Source organism: Salvelinus sp. IW2-2015, linkage group LG14 (assembly GCF_002910315.2).
Source record: "Salvelinus sp. IW2-2015 linkage group LG14, ASM291031v2, whole genome shotgun sequence".
Classification (NCBI taxonomy): Eukaryota; Metazoa; Chordata; class Actinopteri; order Salmoniformes; family Salmonidae; genus Salvelinus; species Salvelinus sp. IW2-2015.
Window position 1 is genome coordinate 12,708,845 of NC_036854.1, and position 25,429 is coordinate 12,734,273.

The 25,429-nt window shown below is 44.3% G+C and overlaps 1 protein-coding gene and 1 pseudogene across 2 annotated transcripts in view; both read left to right on the top strand.

Annotated features, from left to right (window-relative positions):
* The first annotated feature begins 102 nt into the window (after positions 1–102).
* On the top strand, positions 103–5,300 carry LOC139022643 (DNA helicase MCM9-like; annotated as a pseudogene).
* Positions 5,301–8,324: 3,024 nt separating this feature from the next.
* LOC111972670 (centrosomal protein of 85 kDa-like) overlaps positions 8,325–25,429 on the top strand; it is an 82,129-nt gene continuing 65,024 nt past the window's right edge. The window contains exons 1-2 of one of the 2 annotated variants that reach the window (XM_023999696.1): positions 8,325–8,406; positions 18,708–18,866. In XM_023999696.1, the coding sequence (XP_023855464.1) occupies positions 8,391–8,406; positions 18,708–18,866 (175 nt within the window). In that variant the 5' untranslated portion in view covers positions 8,325–8,390. Of the gene's footprint in view, positions 8,407–14,425; positions 14,796–18,707; positions 18,867–25,429 lie in introns of those variants that run through there. The other variant, XM_023999695.2, reaches the window with a different exon arrangement.

The following is a 25,429-nucleotide window of genomic DNA, read 5'->3' on the forward strand; positions in this document are numbered from 1 at the left end:
CTCGTCACGGTTTCTCTGTGCATTCAAATTGCCATCGATAAAATGCAATTCTGTTCGTTGTCCATAGCTTATACCTGCCCATACCATAACCCCACCGCCACCATGGGGCACTCTGTTCACAACGTTGACATCAGCAAACTGCTCACCCACACAACGCCATACATGTTGCCTGCTATCGGCTCGGTACAGTTGAAACTGGGATTCATCTGTGAAGATCACACTTCTCCAGCATGCCAGTGGCCATTGAAGGTGAGTATTTGCCCACTGAAGTCGCATACGACACGCCGAACTGCAGTCAGGTCAAGACCCTGGTGTGGATGACAAGCACGCAGATGAGCTTCCCTGAGACGGTTTCTGACAGTTTGTGCAGAAATTCTTTGGTTGTGCAAATCCACAGTTTCATCAGCTGTCCGAAGCGCTGGTCTCAGACGATTCCGCAGGTGAAGAAGCCGYATGTTGAGGTCCTGGGCTGGCATGGTTACACCTGGTCTGCGGTTGTGAGGCTGGTTGGAAGTACTACCAAATTCTCTAAAATTACGTTGGAGGCAGCTTATGGTAGAGAAATTATCATTCAGTTATCTGTCAACAGCTCTGGTGGAAATTCCTGCAGTCAGCATGCCAACAAAACATGAGACATCTGTGGCATTGTGTTGTGTGACAAAACTGCACATTTTAGAGTGGCCTTTTATTGTCCCCAGCACAAGGTGCACCTATGTAATGACCATGCTGTTTATTCAGATTCTTGATATGCCACACCTGTCAGGTGGATGGATTATCTTGGCAAAGGAGAAATTCTCACTAACAGGGATGTAAACAAATTTGTGCACAAAATTTGAGAGAAATAAGCTTTTGTGCGTATGGAACATTTCTGGGATCTTTAATTTCAGCTCATGAAACATGGGACCAACACTTTACATGTTGCGTTTATATTTTTGTTCAGTATAAATCCCATTTATAACATCTCCCCACCAACATATAATCTCTAAACCCTAGCCCAGTGAAAGTACTGAATACAATTCTCTGTGAAGGAGTAAGATTTCCCTCTCATATACAGTGAGTCATTGTGCTTTCTTTAGGCTGCAGAATAATGAGCCATGCTCCCCTAAAGTAGAACAGAAAAATGTACTCCTCTGCACAACACAATGATCTGAGCATTGGTTGTCATTACGTAGAGAAGAGCTCTAATGCTCCGATAAGGTGGCCGGGGAGCTCTGACATCACCACAGACTCAGAGAGTGGACTGGACTGGTTCCACTCACTGGCTGGCCCAGATGGGTGAGGAGACACCACCTCACCCATCATCACCTCACCCATTACATCATCCACACAACACAACCGCAACATCCACACAAGACAACCACAACTCTTCCTCAAAGCAGGTCCGAAACCTGCCAACCCCCCCCCGACCACCCCCCGGTCGTTGCCAGGCAACAGTGGTGCTGCACGCAAGAGTGGGAGATCGCCTGTGTGCGATAAGATGCCAAGGAAAACTGCTGTGGAGGAGGCGGTAGAGAGAGATCGGTAGAGGGAGCTGTAGGGAGAGCTGTAAGGGGAGCTGTAGGGAGAGCTGTAGGGGGAGCTGTAGGGGGAGCTATAGGGAGAGCTGTAGGGGGAGCTGTATGGAGAGCTATAGGGAGAGCTTGTAGGGAGACTGTAGGGGGAGCTTTAGGGAGAGCTATAGGGAGAGGCTGTAAGGGAGCTGTAGGGGGAGCTTTAGGGAGAGCTATAGGGAGAGCTGTAAGGGGAGCTGTAGGGAGAGCTTAGGGGGAGCTGTAGGGGAGCTAAGGGAGAGCTGTGGGGGGGAGCTGTAGGGAGAGCTATAGGGAGAGCTGTAGGGAGAGCTGTAGGGGGAGCTTTAGGGAGAGGCTATAGGGAGAGCTGTAAGGGGAGCTGTAGGGAGAGCTGTAGGGGGAGCTGTAGGGGAGCTGTAGGGAGAGCTATATGGAGAGCTGTAAGGGGAGCTGTAGGGAGAGCTGTAGGGGGAGCTGTAGGTTCAAGGTTCAAAACGATATCTTAACCGCCATTGATAAGAGAAACAATACTGTGCAGCCGTATTCATTGACCTGGCCAAGGCTTTCGACTCTGTCAATCACCACATCCTCATCGGCAGACTCAACAGCCTTGGTTATTCAACATGATTGCCTCGCCTGGTTCACCAACTACTTCTCCGACAGAGTTCTTCAGTGTGTCAAATCTGAGGGCCTGTTGTCCGGGCCTCTGGCATCTCTATGGGGGTGCCACAGGGTTCAATTCTTGGCCGACTCTCTTCTCTGTATATATCAATGATGTTGCTCTTGCTGCTGGTGAGTCTCTGATCCATCTCTACGCAGACGACACCATTCTGTATACTTCTGCGGACCTGTACGCTCTCGTTGGCTGGCCCTCGCTTCATACTCGTCGCCAAACCACTGGCTCCAGGTCATCTACAAGACCCTGCTAGGTAAAGTCCGCCTTATCTCTGCTCGCTGGTCACCATAGCTGCCCACGCACCCCCGTAGCAAGCGTTCCAGCAGATATATCTCACTTGTCACCCAAAGTCAATTCCTCATTTGGCCGCCTCCTTCCAGTTCTCTGCTGCCAATGACTGGAACGAACTACAAAAATTCTTGAAACTGGAAACACTTATCTCCCTCACTAGCTTTAAGCACCAGCTGTCAGAACAGCTCACAGATCACTGCACCTGTACATAGCCCATCTATAAATAGCCCATACAACTCCCTCTTCCCTACTGTATTTATTTATTTATTTGCTCCTTTGCAACCCCATATTTCTACTTTGCACACTCATCTACTGTCATCTACTCCCTTCTCACCTCATTTGCTCACATTTGTGTATAGACTTATTTTTCTACTGTATTATTGACTGTATGTTTGTTTTACTCCATGTGTAACTCTGTGTTGTTATATGTGTCGAACTGCTTTGCTTTATCTTGGCCAGGTCGCAGTTGTAAATGAGAACTTGTTCTCAACTTGCCTACCTGGTTAAATAAAGGTGAAAAAAAAGTAGGGAGAGCTGAAGGGAGAGCTGTAGGGAGAGCTAGTTAAAGTAGTTAAAGACACATCCAGCTCTGTGGTACAGAAGGTGTCTAAGAAGTTGCGAGACAAACGGCTCAGAGAGATGACTAATGTTCCCCTGCAGGCAAAGGAATCTGTGGGAGGAGGCAGCACCAGCAAAGACCTCATAGACCATCTAGAGCAGGGAAGAAATGCAACTCAAAGAAGAACAATGTCCCTTGTAACCTTCCGTCTGGAGACCAGGACCCCTCTGATACTGTGGGGGCATGGGAAGAAGAACTGCACTCATAGTTCACAGGGTTCACATTTAAGCCAAGAGAGAAGATGTCCCACACTAAACCTCTGCCCTTATCCTGACAGCTCAGACTTTCACACAGAGAATAGAGGTCCACATAGAAAAGCAAACCCACAGAACAGAGACAATCGTAACACAGCTTCTTCTGCGACAGAGAAAGACAGAACAGAAAAGGGAAAGAGTGAGAAACAGTGTTACAAAGACAGGCCAGCAGAGGGCAACAGTGCAGCCAAGAAGCTGAGACTGAGGGTTCAGTCTGCCGAAAAATACTTTTTCACTGAGGTGTCATGTGACCTGAGCCCAGAGGTCAGTGGTCCCAGGGCAGAGGGAAGTGGTGGTGGTGGGGGGGATCATGGGACAGAGCAGAAACGCCAGCAGCTGCTGAGCAGACCAAGCAGCATGGCTCCTGGTGAGAACAGAACTACATCAACAACCCCCACAGAGCCACCACCACCCCCATTACAGCCAGACCACCCAAAGCCCACTGTGGCGGCCTCTACCCTGGCCAAACTCTACAGCTTCTCCTTCACAACCACAAAAGACCAGGAAGTTACAACCCCAAAACAACTCCTACATCAGATGCTCAGGTAACCTCCTCCATAGAGCTTAAAGCAGGGCACCAGGACACAAGGACACAAGCAATCACCAACATACAGCAGAGGACAGGGACGCAAGCTAAAGCCTCTACAGAGGATAGGACTGAGGCAGGGGTTAGTGGAGGCAAAGACTTAGACAGTCAACAGTAAGGGCCAGACCCCTGCTGGAGATTCTGCTGCCAACCCTAAAAAGAGGAAGTGTTTTGAGCTGGGCTCTGAAGGCCTTTTCTCTGGCTTCTCTGTGTTCAGCTCCTCCAACTTCGATGATGATGATTTGGATGTGGCCTGGGACAAGGAGTCAGTGAAAAAAGCAAAAATGACACAATGTTTGAAACAGTAATGTACTGAATATTATTTGTGACTTGTCACCGTGTGTGTACATGCATGCGTGTGTGTTGTATTCTCACGAATTTGTATAAATATGCAGATCAGTGTTTGATAATGAGATTCATTATTGACTTGATGTCATGCTGCTGGCTATTGAACAGGAATTATGCCATAAAAACAATCTAGTGAAACTATTTATTCTCTAAATGAAACCTATCTTGTGTCACAATATTTTTTTAATTTGACTAGGCAAGTCAGTTAAGAACAAATTCTTATTTACAATGACAGCCTACCGGGGAACAGTGGGTTAACTGCCTTGTTCAGGGGCAGAACGACAGATTTCTACCTCATAGGCTCAGGGATTCGATCCAGCAACCTTTACGGTAACTGGCCCAACGCTCTAACCACTAGGCTACCTGCTGCCCCTGAAATAATGCTGTTATATGAGGTAGTAAAACTTAAATATGACTAATTTGTTCATATGAGGCTGCAAATGGCACATTTTCACCATGGAATGGGCAATATCACACGCTCCATGAAAACTTGCAATATTGCTGTAGGCAGAAGTTATGTTCATTCAGTCATAAAAGGCAGGCACCAATCAATATGGGTGATAACTGACATGGCCCTACATTTGCCTGAAGCTATGTATTATGATTATGATGTGGTACGTAATGGTTTCATCTTCTTAACCACTTCCAGAAAGCAGAGCACCAAAGGGAGCATGGCTGTTGTCATGACTACATGGATGGCATTCCAAAGGGAAGCTTCATGAAAGCTCCTCAGCAAAAGCTAATGGGATCGGAGGAAGTATGGAAGATGTGTCACACCCTGATCTGTTTCCAGGCCCCCCCCTTCCCCTCCCCTCCCCGTCTCATCGATGGCCATCCGGCATACATGGTGAGGCGCCTCCTGAGTGTTCGACCTCGGAGCAGGGCTTTCCAGTACCTGGTTGACTGGGAGGGTTATGGCCCGGAGGAGAGGTGCTGGGTCCCCGCTAAGGACATCCTGGACACGGCCCTCATCGCTGACTTTCACCGCCGGCATCCCGGTCAACCAGGTATGTGACCGCGTAGGACGCCAGGTGGTGCACCTAGAGGGGGGGGGGGGGGGGAGTACTGTCACACCCTGATCTGTTTCACCTGTCTTGTGCTTGTCTCCACCCCCCTCCAGGTGTCTCCCATTTGTTCCCATTATCCTCTGTGTATTTATACCAGTGGTTTATGTTTGTCTGTTGCCAGTTAGTCTCGTCAAGCCTACCAGCGTGTTTTTCCACACTCCTGTTTGTCTAGTACCTGTTTTCTAGTCCTCCCAGTTCCGACCTTTTCTGGCCTGCCCTGAGCCCGCCTGCCATATTATTCTGCCTGCCCTGACCTCGAGCCTGCTTGCCGTTCTGTACCCATCTGACTCTGACCTGGTTTACGAACTTCTGCCTGTCCTCGACCTGCCTCTTGCCTGCCCCTTGTCTATTAATAAATATCAGAGACTCAAACCATCTGCCTCCTGTGTCTGCATTTGGGTCTCGTCCGGTTTCGTTATAAGATGTGTTGGCTGAGTTTAGGCAAGGACACTAATAGTATCAATCCATCACTTCTCATAAGTAACATTTAAGAAGATGGAAACAAATCAACCAGATCTCCCTAGGAACGACAAACCGAAGAGGCTCTACGAACCAGCCACTTGCATAAAGGTAACGTATGGAGATGCACTGCACACATTACAATCATATCGACCCAACTTGCTGAAGCATGTCTTTTGTTCTAGTTGGTGTAGGTCAGACTGCTCAATGTCGGCCAGACAGCCAGACCGTCCCCAGTGAGGTGGTGTGCTGGTGATGTTAATGGAGGAAGGTCGGAGGTGGGTGACAACAGGAGGTAAGACGAGGAGTTAATGGATCCTAACTTCCTGCAGATGAAGAAGCAGCCTCATCAATAATGAAGAGACATTGATTAGCCATCCGCCCATCTGTCTACTACCACATACCTCACCCAATCACTGCATGATGTCAGCCTTCTCTTGTTTTCCAGCAGTTTTATTCTGATTTTCAGGAGCATTGTATTTCTCATTTGTCCTCTACAGTATTTCTGAGGTTCTTCTAGTCTCAGTTCAAAGGATTGAATGTTTTGTCAGAATAATATTGGCACAGGTATAATATGTCATGTGAAGTGCATGTGCTCATAATATTCACAGCTTTTAGAATTGCTGTACTTTGAGAATTTGCCGTTTGACCTATAATACTTTKTTTTATAATAAAATGACCTATACCTATTCAATTTCGAAGAGGTGAAAGTCCTGAATGATTGTATTCCTTATTGAAATGTAAAGTGCTAATGTAGAACTTATTAGCCACAGTGCTAGTTCCTCTCAGCAGGTTTTGGCAGTCTGAACAGCTGACGGAGTTGCTATGTGRCAAATGCACATGTCTTGGTACTCTCCTGTGTAGAGGTCTTTGTTCAATTCAACAGACTGTTTTGCTTTTGTCCTCAGTTTATTCTTTGCGGTTGAGATTTCTGTTATTCCTCAGGGTTTGTCTTTCAATTTGGAGGATCATCTTTTAGGGTAAGTCTGGTCTACTTTTTGTTTTAGAACTTATCAACTGCTTGGGAAAATTGTCTTTATCTGATATTTTAGGACATAAAGTACTGTATCACAGTCATGACTGATTATCTCCTTTCTTTCATTCCTATAAGAATGCATCTTAGAACAGCCCCTTCCTGTTCTAACTGGCTTGGCAGATCTGGAACAGATGACAGATAATCACTAGCTGCGAAAAACCATTTCAGATTCCGAATGTACTCCAACGTGCCTCTAAAACTTGTGGTACTAGATCTGTGGGTTGCATAGGAATGAGCAGCAGTGAAAGGCTGGCCTGCGTGCCTCTGGCAGTCTGTACACAGTTACATAAACACAGTGGAGATATTTCACAGGCTTGTTTTTGCATGGGTGCTGCAGGAACAGAGGGGAGAAGGCTGAAAATGATCATTCCTGACAGAAGAGCTGGAGGCCTGAGGTATGAACTCATGCAGGCTAATGTGACTGACAACACCTCCAAGCTAGCTGTCTCTGAGTTTGACAACATTGTGCATTCAACATTTTTTAAACTCAATATGGTCATGGTTTGGATTCAGTCTTACACATGAGGATAATATTGATAAGACTGCAAGTACTATTTGTCTGAGATGGATTCAACTGTGTATGAGACTGTTGTTACTGCGCTGTGTCATGTAAAAAGTTGGGCAATGCACCCACACTGTTGCACTGACAAGCCGGAATCTAACACTGAAAAAATAACTGCCGACTAAGGAACCCTTACTGTGTAGAAAGACTCTTCTGAGTACCAACTTTCAGCTTCCTTGAAATTTCACACTGAACGACAGCTCCAACTTCCCAAAACAGCATCTATATGTTCTTATCTAGTGGAGAAAGAGGGGAGAGAGGGACGTAAGAGCTGGAGAGATCCATTGTAGAAGTTTAGTTGACTTCTGTTTTAACTTCAAAGTGGAGCTGAAAGCTTCTGGAATGACCATGATAATGAATTGACCGGGGGATATTGTAGAGGCCTTGGAATAGAGACCATGGGTCTAGTCTGGCTGCCCAGACGCAGTCTAAAATGTAGACTTAGACTAACATTATTGATCTATATGGATACAGACAGAAGGTCAGACAAAACACCCAATTAAAGAGGCTAATTAACAAGTAACCTAAATCCATGGTTTTAGAAGTGCACTTAAACATCCCAGTCAGCAAGTCTAATGGTGAACATAGAGGCAGATTTACTAGCTGTCTGGAAGGAAGCAGGCTTCAACTGTTCTGTAATAAAGCTGGTACCTTGATTATGTTTCCCTCTGCATTGATGCTTCACTGTCAAAAGATTGTATGAAATAGTGTTGTCTGTATAGCATGTGTAGAAAGGTTAAAAAAAAAATTACTCCTTTGATCTTATGAATTCTTCCTGAAAACTAGGCCAAAATCACAAAGTGGAGTACGGGTCATAGACCTTTCTCATTGCACAGCTTGTGTTCAAAATGTCACTTTTTTCTTGCTGTGTTTTGTGAAGGTGGTTGGCTAATCAAGTTCCTGAGTTGAGTTTCATGTCAACGTATTCTGAGTCCTTTACCACTTCCTCACTCTGCTTCTGCATTGCGTGCCGAAGTGCTCATGAAGAACAATTTGTGTAAGTAGATTTTCTAAAACTTTAATAGATGTATTACCCGTACTCTTTTCTCATATTTGTTCATGTTGGTGTGTACTTACTCATAAAGCAAGCTCCTCAAAAGAAATACATAGAAATATGGTTGTGCTATTTAAAACAGATGTGAATATGTAAAGAGGACACTTGTCTTCTATTAGGATATAACCAAGATTAAGGCTACTTTAAACAGAATTTGACTTAGCATTTTTGTATCTGGCATTCCATTCTACAGCCCATGTTGATGTTGTTGATTTATTCTCAAGTTCTGTTACCACCATCCGTTGTACTATTCAGAGAAACTATTTTGGGCAGAAATGTGTAAAAGTTGTGGATATGAAAACAGGTAATGTTCCATAAACATGTAGTGGTCATGCTAGTGTACTGGTATGTTAGTGTAACACATGGTCTGGCCAGGGTTTTCTGTTGACATGTGTCAGTGCTGTGTGCTAGGACAGTGGGCTCAGTGTGCAGGTTGGCTGTAGTAGTGTGTCCAGGCCCAGTCATTGGTTTCCTGGCTGAGAGACAGGAAGTGGGGGCAGGGAGCAGTCTGCAACAAGCTGATAACATGCACAAAAACACTGATTCTGACACCGCTCCGTTTGCCCAAAGTCCCTCTTGATATATATTTCAACAATGATCTGGAAATTGTACATGTAATCCACCTCATCTGAGGTGGTGGAGGGAAAAACAACAGCGAAAGAGCAGGTCACTGCTGTCGTCAGTGGAACACATATATTCAGAGTCCTCTGAGAGGAAATGTTGTGTTTGTGTGCTGGGTAGCYACTGTTCATTAGTCTCTAATAAGGGCTGAGTGCCAGACTTCTGCTTTGATACCAAAACGTGTGTTCTTTGCTTTGGAGAATTAGGCTTTCTTTAAACAATATTGTAGTAATGCATTCCATTATTAGCTAGTTGTATTGGAATTCTCCCTGACTTAGACACAATCCAGATGTGGTTTTGTAATAGGTCTAGTTACAAGCCACTTCTTATTGTAGGGTGACCAGACTCCCCCAATTTCTGGGGACAGTCCATGGTTTTGGTGGCCTGACTCCGGCTAGAGCTGTCCCCAAAAATGTCCACGACGGGTAATCCATTTCTGTGTTATAATTAATACAAATATTTGAAAGGACTATTGCAAACATTTTAATTTCCAAAATCTGGTCACCTTAGCTTATTGAATGTTTCCTCAAGGTCTTTTTGCTGCTCATAAAAGGTGCATCTGAAAATAACCAAAGACGCAAGTTCAATCACACATAAATGTGCACTGTTAACAGCCCAAGGATTGTTTGGTAAATGTGAAGTGTTCTTTGTTCTGAAGTGTAGTCTACTGTTCAGACTCAGAATGGGAGGGAGTGGGCCGTGCTGTTTGGCTGAAAGAGCTACTGTTGTCGTGGGGACGGTTTGTGGTGTCCTGCAGTGCCAGGGTTCCATCCAGAACAACATGTCTACTCTGTGTCTAGAGATGCATGCACAACTATGCTCCTCTAATACACAGGTGTTCTTGTTCAGGCCTGACCCAAACAGTTACCAAACTCATCAGAGGCCGTGGTTTTCATCACTYTACTATCTATGACAGTAGAATACTTATTAGAAGTAGTGATTGACAAATCGAATCCTACACTCTAAATTTAAAAAAGGGTTCCAAAAGGGTTGTTTGGCTGTTCCCATTGGAGAACCCTTTTTGGTTCCAGGTAGAACCCTCTGTGAAAATAGTTATACATGGAACCCAAAAGGGTTCTACCTGGAACCAAAAAGGGCTCTCCAAAGTGTTAACCTATGGGAACAGAGAATTAGAGTGTAGGTACAGTGCTTTCAGAAATTATTCACACCCCTTGACTTTTTCCACATTTTATTGTGTTACAGACTGAATTTAAAATTGATTAAATAGAGATTTTTGTCACTGGCATARACACAATACCACAAAATGTCAGTTTCTTTGAGAAAATAATTACAAATGTAAAGCTAAAATGTTTTGAGTCAATAAGTATTCAACCCCTTTCTCATGGCAAGCCTAAATAAGTTCAGGAGTAAAAATGTGCTTAACAAGTCACATAATAAGTTGCATGGATAGTTTTAAGTTGCAATAATAGTGTTTAACATGAATTTTAAATGAGTGAAAAGAAGGAAGCCTATATATAATAAAAGTATTCCAAAACATGCATCCTGTTTTTAAACAAGGCACTAAAGTAATACTGCAAAAAATGTGGCAAAGTAATTCACATTTTGTCATGAATACAAAGTGTTATGTTTGGGGCAAATCCAATACAACACATTATTGAGTACCACTCTCCGTATTTTCAAGCATAGTGGTGGCTGCATCATGTTATGGCTATGCTTGTAATCGTTAAGGACTGGGGAGTTTTTCAGGATAAAAAAGAAACAGAATGGAGCTAAGCACAGGCAAAATCCTAGAGGAAAACCTGGTTCAGCCTGCTTTCCACCAGACACTGGGAGATGAATTCACCTTTCAGCAGGACAATAACCTTAAACACAAAGCCAAATATACACTGGAGTTGCTTACCAAGAAGACAGTGCATGTTCCTGAGTTACAGTTTTGAAAATATATGGCAAGACCTGACAATGGTTGTCTAGCAATTATCAACAACCAATTTCACAGAGCTTTAAGAATTTTGAAAAGAGAAAATMGGCAAATGTTGCAAAATCCAGGGGTGGAAATCTCTTAGAGACTTACCCAGAAAGACCCACAGCTTTAATCGCTGCCAAAGGTGATTCTACAAAGTATTGACTCAGGGGTGTGAATACTTACAGTAATGGTCAAAGGTTTGGAGACACCTACTCATTCAAGGATTTTTCTATATTTTTTGTATTTTCTACATTGTAGAATAATAGTGAAGACATCAAGATGATGAAATAACACATATGGAGCTTTGTAGTGATCAAAAAAGTGTTAAACAAATCAAAATATATTTTAGATTTTAGATTCTTCAAAGTAGCCACCCTTTGCCTTGATGACAGCTTTGCACACTCTTGGCATTCTCTTTTGATTTTTTGATTTTRCCCCCCCTTTGTTCAGGGACACATTATTCAATTTCTGTTAGTCACATGTCTGTGGAACTTGTTCAGTTTATGTCTCAGTTGTTAAATCCTGTTATGTTCATACGAATATTTACACATGTTAAGTTTGCTGAAATTAAACACAGTTGACAGTGAGTTTATTCGCTGAGTTTATTTAATCAATTTTGAATTCAGGCTGTAACGCAACAAATGTGGAATAAGGGGGTAGGACGGATCATAGTAATGGCTGGAACAGAATGAATGCAATGGTATCAAACACATGGAAACCATGGAAAGCATGTGTTTGATATATTTGAACCAGTCCACTCATTCTGCTCCTGCCATTACCATGAGCCCGTCCTCCCCAATTAAGGTGCCACCAACCTCCTGTGGTCAAGAGGTATGAATACTTTCTGAAGGCACTGAGGCATTGTGACCCCCTTTTTTGAGCGCTGCCAAAGTACTACCTTGTCAATTAGTTGACTGTGAACGGGAGAGTGTTCTCAATAACTCATGTTGATGATGGAAATGGATGATTGTGTAATACGCTGTAGTGATGCGTCATGTTCAGACCTGTTGGGAGATTCAGTTTTGTGTTTTGTTCTTGTTTATAACAGTTTGCCATCTGGAAGTTCTTGTACCTGTAAATACTGTGGTCTGTTTTCATACTTCCCATTTCCTTATATCATTATAATGAATTTAGACCGAATTTCCAATGTTGATATTGATGTATGATTTGGGCTTGACCCTTAATGTTTTTGCTATTAGGTCAGAGCTGAATTTGCCAACACTCTAAACCATGGGGGATGAAATTCATTAACAAAACACTATCTTTGTCTTACTTCATGAACATTGTTACACTGACATCACACTTCCCATATATTTTCTACATTAACTTGATCAAAAGCAGGCAGGAGGAGTGTGCAGCCATCATGTGCTCTCATTTTGTGTTGATAAGTCTTCAATTACATGACACAAAAAAACATTTAGTGATTAAGAACACACACTTTCCCATTTGTCTCATGTCTTTTGGCAGCTCTGTTTAGCTCGTCTATTGAYATAATTGCATTTGTATGCAGACACAGAGAGAATGTAATTTATTTAATTGAGACAGTATGGGTAATTGAACCGGGACAATACTGTACACAAATAATTATGCATCGGGACTGTTCCCCTCGGCCTGAAACGGTCTCATGCTGAATGACTGCAGACAGTTCATGTCATTGTAGCGTTGGAACTGATTTGGATCAGTCCTCTGGTGTCATAGCTGACCAATTTTACAGTCTAGTAGTGATGCAAAACTCCAGCACACATTGAAATATTACATATGTTTTGTCTGGGATATTTCAGATTTTTTTTGTCATCCTTGGGTTCCTTCCAAATATTCTTCACTCGGTTAAAACCTGTTGATGGCCAGGGAATGATCTGTCATATTGTGATCTTACTGTGTAATGAACAATGATTCGTCACAATTTGTCAATTTGTTGGCACCATGGTAGGTTGCTAAGGAAGCTCCTCTGTTCAAACTTAAAGGGAAGTATCTATATGAACTTAGGAGGATGAGTTTTGGAATTGTGTTTGCTGAAATGTTGCTTATTGACACATTATTATGGTAGTCTGTTTTTCCCAAGGAAATATTGTGTAGAAATAAACATTCGCATGATAACGGGTTTGGTATGGGTTTAGGTTAAAGCTGCAATATGTAACTTTTTGAGCTACCAACCAAATTCACATAGAAATGTGACTTATAGATCTGTGACTTTTAGATCTGTAATTCTCATTGAAAGCAAGTCTAAGAAGCGGTAGTTTTTTAAATCCACAATAGAGGAACAAAGCTGGACAGTGAAGCACATAACTAAGTGATAGGGAATAAAGAGAGCAAAGCAGAAGTGACAGGACTAGGTTTAAAGGGACATTTACTGCCTGCAAAAAAACAAATGCACTGTGTTCAGTTTTCAGTTCAAGTGCTTAACGGAAGGTCCCAAAGTGCCCTTCATCATTTCAGGATTAGTGTAGAAAATTGTCATTAGTAGGAATGTGACCATTTAGGAATGTGTAGTAGGCAGGCTTATATGAGACTTATATGAGGCTCCGGAGTGGCGCAGCGGTCTAAGGCACTGCATCTCAGTGCTAGAGGTGTCACTACAGACACCCTGGTTTGAATCCAGGCTGTATCACAACAGGCTGTGATTGGGAGTCCCATAGGGCGGCACACAATTGGCCCAGCGTCGTCTGGGTTTGGCCGGTGTAGGCTGTCATTGTAAATAAGAATTTGTTCTTAACTGACTTGCCTAGTTAAATTAAAAAATTAGGAATGTCACTAACTGGCCCCACTGGTTTCCCCACTAGGCAACTCAATAGCTCCTCTTCCTGTCTTGACTGACTGCTGTGTTGTTGTCTAGCAGCTTTGACCAGGTGTCTTCCACAGAGCTTCAAACATTTCTGTAAACAAAAAAAAATCTCACTGTGAGAAGTTGCCAGCTGATATGACCTTATGACCAGCTGACATGACCTTAGCTGATCCTTTTCTTTTCGGGTAACCTTGCCTTGTTTACCTATTAATGGAAGTGCAGTCTTGGGGTAGAAAGTTGGTGTTATTATGTAGGATTAATTAATTACACGACAGTAACAAGTATATTTCCCTTAGATATATTAATTTGTTGTTTAATTGCCGTTCAGCATGGCCTCACCTGGATAAAAAATCATCATAATTTAAAAGTGACAGCGCGCCAGAAACGTCACAATGATTACTCATGATGCTCAGCGCACCTGTACAATTGGCTCTCCGTCAAGACTGCAGACAGTGGGGCTTTGCCTTTGACTGCATACTGCAGCTCAAAACTAAAATCCCAAAAGCCACACACAGGGAAACGATTATCAGTATTTTAGAATACTGTGTGAAGCCCGGTTGGCTATGCTTAGAGTCGCCAAGGAACACTCAACCCTTGTCTAGCTGCAGTGGCCTTGGCACTGAGTAGAGGGGGAGGAGACAGCCTTTCGGGAAGAGGAGCTGTAGCGCGCACTCAGTGAGATCACATCCTTACATGCATTGCTCTTGCCAGCGAGTCGACAGTAGTTCTTTAGTCAACCTTACCAAGATTTCAGATTTATGGAGCTCGTTTTGGACAGAAGACATGTTATAATAGGAAGCCGTTTCGTTTCAGTTTTAATGACTGTCCTTTCCCGCAATGTAATCATGACAACCTCTTGAGGAATCTTCCATCTTTTGTGAGATCACGTTTTGCTTTTTTCTTCTGGGATCTATTCTCGGAGTTCCACTGCGATCCGGCGCATAAAACCAGTCACAATGTGGGGCAGAAACGAATTTGAGGATGGGTTTGATACCTTTAAAACGGGTAAGATCTTATTATTTATATTTTATTCAAGAATAACATCACTGTGTTGATATTTTTTTGGCAATAATGTCTGAACAGACGAAAGGCTTGATCAGGCTCGTATAACGGTGAACCTTCACTCGATTCTAGCTAGCTGATGCTAAGCTAATACATAAGGGCTTCTGCTAGCGAGCTAACTGCTAACGTTTGCTCTCCCGGAGCATCTGGTGCTTCTTGATAATGATGAAACATCGTTGATGATGAGACATTGTAACAGAAATGCTTGAATAGATGACTATCAATTGTTCATGACAAAATAATGCAGGTTGCAGAGAGCGGATTTTTTTTCATCATCGGGGGCATTTAACTAACTGCTCGCCCTTATATCTTACGATTTCTGTTTCTGTAATCAACATTCGAAAGATGTCTAGCCAAGCTACATTGTGATGTAGTTATCTGCATTGTGTCGCTAGAATTATATTATGACGGACTTACCCCCGCGCGTCCTTTGTCTTCCTGTCCAGTGAGTCAGTGACAGCTAGCCCTGTCAATTACTGTGGCTATGGCCAGATTGATAGTTAACTATCAATCTAGCTAGCCTACTAGCTAGATCATCTAAAGTGGCCAACAGATATAGTACCAGCCCTACAAATAGATCATCACGTTTTGATTTAGCCTACAATGAACAACAAACTTGATATGTTCCCTAAGCATAATGTTCTTTGGCGCCCAGCAAACTGCTGAATCAGATGAGCATAGCCACTGCAGTGTCATAATGGAGCTTGGCGGGTGCAGCGTGCTTTTGTGATCTAAATAATCTATCTATTTTTGCATAACCCAAGTTCTACATTCTAAAGAGCCTAGGCGCACTCCTCCGTAAAACAGATGAGGAATTTACACTATCAACTTGTTCTCCATAGTGTTACAATATGTTGGCTACAAAAGGCATATCAATTATATCGTTATTTTATGATCCTCTTTATTTAAGGACTCCTAGTTTATGTGAGTGGTTTCACCAGGCTCAGATTCAGGACAGGTATATTGAGAATGTAGGCAATTTTGGAATGGCTAATATATCTGGGCAGTGATTAGAGAGAGTGGACCACTGGAATCCAACAGCTCAATCACCTCAATCTGAGCCATGCTCACTGTAGGTTCACCCTCACCAAGTGTTACATCCACAGGGAGATTCCAGCTTTCAGAATTATGCTAGAAATCACAGGTATTTGTGATGTGCCACATATGCAGGCAGGCAGGCTGGGAGCAGGAGTGGAGTGGAGGCCTTGGGCATGATGATGTAAGGGGCTGTCTGGACAGAGCCCTCGAGATTTAAGACACGTCAGAAATGGGAGAGTGATCATGTAGCAGGTCTAGTTCAACCTCTCTCTGCTGCTGATGCCTATCATAATTGATGTGCTGATTCCTGGTAGAGAGAGAGGGAGAGTCAAGGAAAGTGTGTAAAGAGAAATAGGATTCTGGTATGTGGTCACTGTAGATTGGATAATTATCCATGCCTCTTACACAACTATGTAATATTCTTATTATTGTGTAATAACCCCCCAAAACACTACGCAATTGGCCAACTATAGGCTACAATAAGTAGCAATGTTCTTACTAAAGTAATATAGTGTTACTACATAAGTATAAGAGCAATTTGATATAAAGTCTTATCTATAAGCAAAAGTATTCTACCACCTACACTGCATTGTAACAGGAGTGTGCTTCAGCAAGTGCCTTGGTGATGGTCACAGCAGAGCAGGAGGACAGTCACCTCTCCATGTGGAGTAACGTTACAGAGCACATCTGACAGGAGGACAGTCACGTCTCCATGTGGAGTAACGTTACAGAGCACATCTGAGCTGCACCCTCCTCAGCCTCCTCCTGCCGTACGGCACAAAATAGGACAGCCTTAATGACGTCTGTCTAAACGGATTACACACTCAGAATAGTTTGCAGACAAAGAGGACATACAGCCCCTGCAGTGTGTAGAGACAGACATGGACTGTTGGGATGCACTACTGTGTGTTTGGGACTCACCTGAACCTCACTATGTCTAACCTGACCTCGGTCATTACCCATACACACATAACAGTTACTCAGTGTGATAATGACAAGTGCCTGTATGCATCCCTAGGAATCTGAAACCGAAAATCCCTCCTGTCATCTGAAATTACTCAGGAAATATTTCAGTGTAGCCTCTGCTTTCATTTCCATGTGCCTGGGAGAGAGGGTTTGTTTTCACTAGAGGGGACTGTGTTTTTATAATGGYCGACTGACTGGTTTGCTCAGTTATGGATTGGTGTAGTTTAGCAGTGAACTAGGGCCTAGCATACTGTCTAACAACTGAATATCACAGGAGGCAAAAGTTATTTTGTGTTTTGTGACTCAGTAAATCAAGGGAAACAATTGGATTAGAGGTCTGAGCAGACAGACAATCAGTACCGCGGGCACTTCTGGTCTGGCTTCCGCGTCTCATGTGTTAGCTCAGTCAGCACAAAGGAGTATAAAGTCCTCTGCCTTTTTTCTTGGTTATTATCTCAAAAACTTTTACTTATCTACGATCCCTTGTTTTTGTTTGATACTAAACAGTCCTATCTGTGTTTTTCATCTGAAGCTTCCCCTGAAATGTTGGGGGAAAATCCAGTATTGGGATTGGAACATAATTTGGTTTAAATCTAGTCCGAAGGCCGGCAGATGGCGATATTGAGTCGTTTCATCTTACCGTCCAAAGGTATTGTATGCAGCGGCTGCGTATCCGTGGACAGGGTTGTACATAAAACATTCTCCATTCAGGCTGCAAAGGCGTCAATTTCCTCCTTAACTCGATTTAATGGTGAGAAGGTGGAAGAAATGGGGGAAATATGCATACTTTCTTTATAAACACCATTTTCCACTACCGTGCTTGAGCCGGCTGCATATAATGCCTTCGGACGGTAAGATGAAGAGACATCTGCCGGCCTTTGGGCTAGTTTAAATCTAAGCTGTGTAGTCTTTTTTGACCTGAGCGTACAGGCCACATCCCTGCTTGGTAGATTTCAGTGACACTGTGTCATGTTGTACTACTGGGTTTATCTCCCCTCAGGAACTGAGTGTTTCCTAGTCAATATGTGCACTACCACTGTATCATTCAACTGTCAACACTACCCCCTCAGTACTACTATCTCTATATTATCCCGAGTGGCGCAGGGGTCTAAGGCAATGCATCTCAGTTCTAGAGGCATGACTACAGACCCTGGTTCATTTCCAAGCTGTATCACAATCGGCCACGATTGGGAGTCCCACAGGGCGGCGCACAATTGGCCTATCGTTGTTAGGGTTTGGCCAGGGTAGGAAGTCATTGTAAATAAGAATTTGTTCTTAACTGACTTGTCTAGTTAAATAAAGGTTAAATTAAAAATTAAAAAATATCTGACTGTATAACACAATCACATTGACTGTAATTGAGAGAAAAGTAGATCTAGTGTAGTTATAGCATACAACCAGACTTCAGGGATTGTTGAGTCTGTTTTTTGCCAACTAGTTGTGTGTTTACTAGGGGGGYAAGGGGGTGTAGAGCAACAGAAATGTAGTCAGTCCGTCTCCAACCAAAACATATGCCAGTTGAGCTAAGCTAGCAGCTGTTATTAGGGTCTCTAGCTGTGCAGATTCTGTTTGCTGACTTTAATAATGATCAAACAATCCCYATCCTCTTATCGGTTAGAGATAAGGTAACCCACCAAGACAGCATTTATTGGCTTCATGTTAGAGCTAGGCCTAGCTGTTGGGCTACCATGGGTGGTAGGCTAATTCATTGAATCTATTATGAAAACACAGGATTGTTAAAGTTGAAGTTGGTTTGACCTTTGTTGGGACTGAAACAGACTAGTACAGTGTAGTAAACAGTGAGTGTTTCTAACAAACGCTTCTTCCCTGACTGGGGGTCTTGTTTTTTAGGTTCCAACACCAGCCCTCCTGGATGGGTCCCGGGGTGTGAGTCGTCATGGCAGGGTACCTCCTCTGCCCCCGGTACCAGTAACCGTGGGAGACGCCACAGCGGTGCCTCTGACAGCGGTGACACAGGCATCGGCACATCCTGCTCCGACAGTGTGGAAGGTATGGACTCTCATCATGCATAGGAGGTCCACTCCTCCATAACACTAACAGTACAGCACAATAAGAGCATTATTAGCAACAGAAGAGGGAGAGAGAATCTCTCGTGTATGACCCATTTTAAGTTTCACCGCATCTTCTAGCTAAGAGTCTGCTGTTATATAAATGACTAGTTCTGAAGCTACGGACTCTAGTCCAACTCTTTCCACACTGTTGTTCCGGATAAGGGTGTTTCACTTTCTGAAGGAAAGTAACGATGACACAAATGGAAACTTAAGTATTGTCCTTTTGGCAGTAGTGTGGCTTAACTGGCTGGATCACTGGAAGGAATTCAATTGAGATTTAGTGGAGACTCCAAGTCCACTCTATTTTTGTGGTACGGGACTCACTTCTTCATCCCTGTTTCTCTCCTAGTTTCTAGCTACATTGGGAAATATGTTTTCCTTACAATTGTCAAGACTACAACTCTTACATTTGGATTGAGTAGGTCCTACTCCCTGCACTACTGCATACTACTCCTACCAGCCCAACATGAACATACAAGAAGTCTGTGGCAAACGTTTGCTTATCAACAAGTCCACTCTAGGACTAGGCCTACTAGTTTCTAGTAGCCAAACTTTAAAGCTGCTCACTTTATCTCCTAATGGGGGGTATGCCTGCCTTGTGTGGTGTTGTGGCTTTGCCAGATTAGAGAATGTTGTCGGCAGCCCCCTGGCTGCACTGCGGCCGTAACCTCCACAGGTCCAGATGTCAGGACCCAGCCCAGCCCCCTGGCTGCACTGCGGCCGTAACCTCCACAGGTCCAGATGTCAGGACCCAGCCCAGCCCCCTCTACCCTCTACCTTCCCTGGGGAGCTGTGTCTGGGACTGGGGCTCTCTGGACTGGCCACCCATCTCCCACAACCACGATAACCATTAACAGCTGGCCAGACACAGTCTGCCTCAGGGCTACCCAAACAAAGACTCTACATTCAGGTCATCCAGACATTTTGTGGGCTGCGCTGCAGAGATCTGCTCAAGGCCTTGCTTTGTTAGGATCATTTAAACAAACGCACAGAATCATTTAGCATTTCGTTAGGACTTGCAGAGTGTTTTCAGATGTATTTTGGAGCGTACACACACAGAGCGCTTCAGACGCTTGTGAATGTCACTGCCTTGTGAGAGATGAATATTTTAGAGAACTCTGTGTCCCAGTAGCCCCCCTAGCAACTTYAATGTACACAGACAGCACACACCCGAAGGAAGTGTTGTTACCTTGGGAACCCTTCTTGTTAATTATGACACAAGCYGTCAACAGTTCCTAATTGGTACCCTTGGCGATGATGGAATATAGCACTGCGCCAACGTTCTGTTTGTCCTCACCTGCGGAAACACCAGGCTGGAGTTTCATTGTTCTGGCCTACATTTCAGCACTCAGCAGTCGGCACCCTGCCCTCCCTCATCCACCCTCCCAGCCAGAGACACTGGGCCGGGCTAGGGCACATTGTCTGTCACCTCCTGGAGCCTGGCTGGATCTAGAGCTGTTCTGAGGCACCTGCCTGTCTGTGTGTGTGTGCTGTGGGGAACTAACTAATACTGAGCCTCCCCCACCTCTCCCGGCCGGTTGATGAGCACAGGGCCTGGCAGACTCACATTGATCGCAGCATCTCTGCTTTTAATTGAGCTACTTACCTTCAGTGCAACGTATCAGGCACTGCGTAGATCCAGAAACAAGGTCAGACTCAGTTCTCCTCACTTCTTCATCTCCGCTGCTGCTATTTCATTCTTCCAGGCTGGCTGGTGTGTTAGGAGAACGTAAGATAACATCGACTTGCCTTTCACTAACCCAGGATGACCTGTACAGGCTCTGCCTATTTTAAACCACAAATAGTGAATTGTTTCCTTTGTATTTTCTCGTGACCCCCCCCCCCCCCCCTCCCCATTTAAATGCCATAACCACTGGAGATGTGAATGGATACAGGCCGAGAGAGAGAGCTGGACTCTGAAGTAGGGCAGCTCTGCCATGACAATGGCTGTAATGTCTGAGTGGATGGATCAGGAGCTCTTCTATAACTATCGCATTAGGAGTACACTACTGTGATCATCCTGTAGCATGGCTATATCTTCCGATACTGTAGCTAGGCTAACATCAGACAAACTCAGATTGCTAATCCACTGTACCCTGTAATTAAATGGAACAAAGGTCTAGTGATTAAGGGATGATTGAATTCTCAGTTATTCCTATTTGTTTTGTTTGGACATTGGACTCGACACTTTGAGAGATACCTTTTCGCTATTTAAACCCCGCGTGTGCAGGATCTCCTGCATTTTATTGTACACGTTTCCACCTCACATCATTGCGTTGACATTTGAGTTTATAGGAAATCTTCCTCTCTCCTTACAGCAGTGATACAATGAATTCCTCTTGTTCTCATTTCGATGTATAGCTGGGGTTTGAAGGCTGGTATTTATGCAGCGCTGGTGTTTCTACTCCAAACCCTTGGTTTTTTTCTGTGCAGACTGTAATCCACATGAAGGGAGGATTGTAATTCCTGGAGCCACTGCATCAATTCTACAGTTGGTTGATCTTCTTTTTACCCTCCGTTTTGCTCCTCACATATGGGGACAATCTGGTTTTACACACATTTAATCCAAACGTACTGACAGTATACCCTTTCAGTACCCCCTATCAAGAGATTGCTATCTGCTGTACTCCTCAGCCCGCTCTCTCTTTCCGTCTCTCTGTCTGACGTTTACCGAGACAAACGGCTCTATTTCAGTCCCCCTTACATATCCTTAAACAACATCTTCATTGCAGAGCGCGCTTATGTAACGCCGCTTGCCTTTTTGTGTGTGTTTCAATTGTGTGCCTTTGATAGCTATTCTCCATCACGTGAGTTTCATAATTATTCCAGTTCATTCCGGTTCATTAGGAGGTAGGATACAGTGGATGGGCTTGGCTTCGCCTGGGGACATGGGTGCATCCAGGTCACTCTGCCTTTTCCCTGGTTTCTGTGTGTGCAGACACCGATGCCAAAGACCAATGTCTGTGCAGACACCGATGCCAAAGACCAATGGCTGTGCTGACACCGATGCCAAAGACCAATGGCTGTGCAGACACCAATGCCAAAGACCATTGGGTGATGTAGCCATACCAGAGGCTCAGTCCAGGCTCAGAATTCCAGACATAATATTGATGTAAATATAGGTCATCCATCCCAGCCAGAGCTCTAGGCTGTCTATGGCAGCCTGCACAGAGCCATCTGATTTGGTGCTTGAAGTCAGCTGTAGGCTAGTTCTGTTTCAGGGTTGCACATACATGTGCTTACCTGAGCGCTGAAAAGTTCAGAGTATATTCTTGGGGTGTTGTAGACTTCTAGTGTTAGAACTAACAGGTTTGGATATTTACATCCATGATTAAATGATTAGGCTCCGGCCTCCCAGTATAAGTGCAGAGATGGAATGTGTTCAGGGGTGGCAGGTAGCCTAGTGGTTAGAGCGTTGGGCTGGTAACCGAAAGTGTTGCTGGATCAAATCCCTGAGCTGACAAGGTAAACATGTGTTGTTCTGAGCATGGCAGTTAACCCACTGTTCCCCTGGGCACTGAAGATGTGGATGTCGATTATGGCAGCCCACCCGCACCTCTCTGATTCAGAGGGGTTGGGTTAAATGCAGAAGACGCATTTCAGTTGAATGCATTCAGTTGTACAACTGACTAGGTATCCCCCTTTCACAGTAGATTCAATTTTTATTTAGTCACATGCACAGGATCGCACATGTAGTTGCAGTGAAGTAGTAGTGGTGGCTATTCAGCATGATAAATGTCCATTGGGGTGGGGGCAGGGTAGATGTCTGTTGAGGGGAGGAATGTCTTTCCTGATTGTGTGAGGTCATCATCTTCTTGAGAGCTGCGTTTGTAAGTGATCATCTATCGCCTATGGCTATCTCTTCTTGTCTCTAGATGAAATCTCTGTATCCGATTGTGTGTTGGATAACCCTTTCTCCAACTCTCTGGGGGACCTGGTTTTCCACAAAATGATCCAACCTGGAAAAATAAGTTGAAGCATTACCGTCCCTCTTCGGTCAAATATAACCTTGAGAGAAAATAGCGTTGAGCAAAGAATTTGATACATCCGGCTTTCTGAGTCAACCAACCTGTAACAGACGACACAGTTTCCCAGACCTCTGGAGAACCAAGGAGCCCTTCTAAAGAATCCCCCCGTTTCTAAATGAGCTCTCGGCCGCTGCCGACCTAGAACAAGGCGAAGGAAATTCCTCCAGTTTGGAACCAGGCCGCCCCATGACCCTCCTCTCTAATTATACATGGCCGCGACAGCAGCAAGCCTCATAATTACTTCAGGGGTGCCTTTAGCTTCACCACAGTGGTTCTGGGTAAAACAGGCCCATCAGATGGTTGGCTGTAAAGCTTTTTATTGAGAGGTTGTGTTGCAAAGGTGAACATATTGCTGGTTCATGTCAATTTCCTGTTGAAGACTCTTTCCAATAGCTGATGTAATGTTCTGCCAGGGTTAACTACTCCATGTAAGCTGAACATTTTTATTTGTTTATTTAACCAGTTAAGTTGACAGAGAACAAATTCTCATTACAGCAACAACCTGGGGAATAGTTACAGGGATGAAAGAGCCAATTGGAAGCTGGGCATGATGGTTAGAAAGGGGATTTAGCCAGGACACTGGGGTTAAGACAGCACCCTACACAGGGCAATGTCCCCAATCACTGCCCTGGGGCATTGGGATAAAAAAAAATTAGACCAGAGGAAAGAGTGACTCCTACTGGCCCTCCAACACCACTTCCAGAAGCATCTGGTCTCGCATCCAGTAAATGACCAGGACCAACCCTGCTTAGRTTCAGAGGTAAGCCAGCAGTGGGATACAGGGTGGTACACTGCTAGCCAACATCTTAAWCAAGACCAAGTGAAGGCCCTCCTGATATCAGATCAGCAGTTGTTTGTGGAGTGACATGGACAGTGCAGTAAAATTCCATGCTTGAGTTCCAGCAACCGTCCTTCTCTCGGGGTTACTACAGGCTCTGTGTGTACACCTTAAGCATAGAGGCTCCCAGGTTCTTATTTTGGCCCCGTGGGGACATCCAGATCCATGGGGTGCTTTACGTAATGCAGGTCGAGCCCAGGCCGTCACCGGGGTGTTAGGTTACCAGGGAGATGATGGGCAGTTGGGAGAGGCAACCTGAGCTGAGCACAGTGACATATAGGCCAGGAATAAACACGGAGGTGGCCCAAGACATGCAGGAAGGATGCTTGCCATTCCCCTGAGCACTCTATTAATACTAAAGAACACCCATGCGTATCGATGAAGGGCAACTCGGCACTCACTCCATCACAAAGGATTTACACTCATCACTCAACCCTGTGTGTCAATAGTGGGTGTCAGGTCTCTAGCTCAACATGTCTATGTTCCATTCTTCATAGTCCCCCACTCATGCAAGCCCTTGTATGACCAATTCCAGTTGTTTGAAAGGTAAGCCCGGGATAGGCTCACATTTTGGAGGGAATTCGGGGACCATTGTTCCCAGTTAAAAAGGGCCAGCAACTGCTCTCCTTTGTGCTTTTTATGTGGTCTAATGAATTTAGGCAGCTTAACTATCCATGTAGATTTGCTGTCTAGAATCCTTGTTTCTAGGAGGCCATTTTGGAATAAGTGTCTAAATCTCCTGTTGATCCGAACCTAATTTCCACCTCCCAGAAGAGACCTAAGTAGAGAGGCTATTCTGAAATGAGATTTGGTGTAGCTTTGCACCATCCCATGCACGCTCGGCCAGTTGTGGCTCATCTCATTAGCGTTTGACTGTGAGGGGGGTAATTATTTGAGGCTGTGATTGAAGGGAGTGGGGGGTATTGTTTGGGCAAGGCCCCCAGGGCCCTGCCCCGTCACCCCTCTAGTCCCTAACACAACCGCTAGACCAGCTGCTCCGCTCTCATCTCACTAATGATGGGTTAGGACAGGCCACACAAAGACTTGGCAAGGACCATCCTTCACTGAAGTTAGCAAAGTTAGCTATTGTGTACCTGAATATGACATTTCCCGCTGGGTGATATGTCAGATGGGTCTTTAGCCTAGGCTAAGTCTTGAAAATGGAAATATACCCACTTGGAGAGTCCAGTCCAAAATGTCAGCAATGTTATCAAGATTCTTGTTTTGTTTTGTGTTCACCAAATGGTTACTGTGATTGGATCCACTCACATGTTGCCTATTTGGTAAAGGTTAGGCCTAATAGTAGAGTTAGGCCTACATTGATCCCACATATTTGCATGAGCCTTTAATCCCTGTCCACTCATGCATAAGCAGATGCATGAGTGGACAGCATGTCCATTATGCTAGTTTTCATATGCTAATCCCTGTCATGGAAATTCTACACAGGGACACTCGAAGTCAATCTTAAATGAATCATTATGTATTATCAGCGCTGGAGCGGTTCCAAACAACTCAATGCACCAAGTACACATGTTGATCAGGAGCTCCACCGGGGCAGTCCCGTTAGTTCTCTTATATACAAGTTATATTTTAACTTATTCATAATGAATTAGTCATTGACGTTTGCTTCATTCA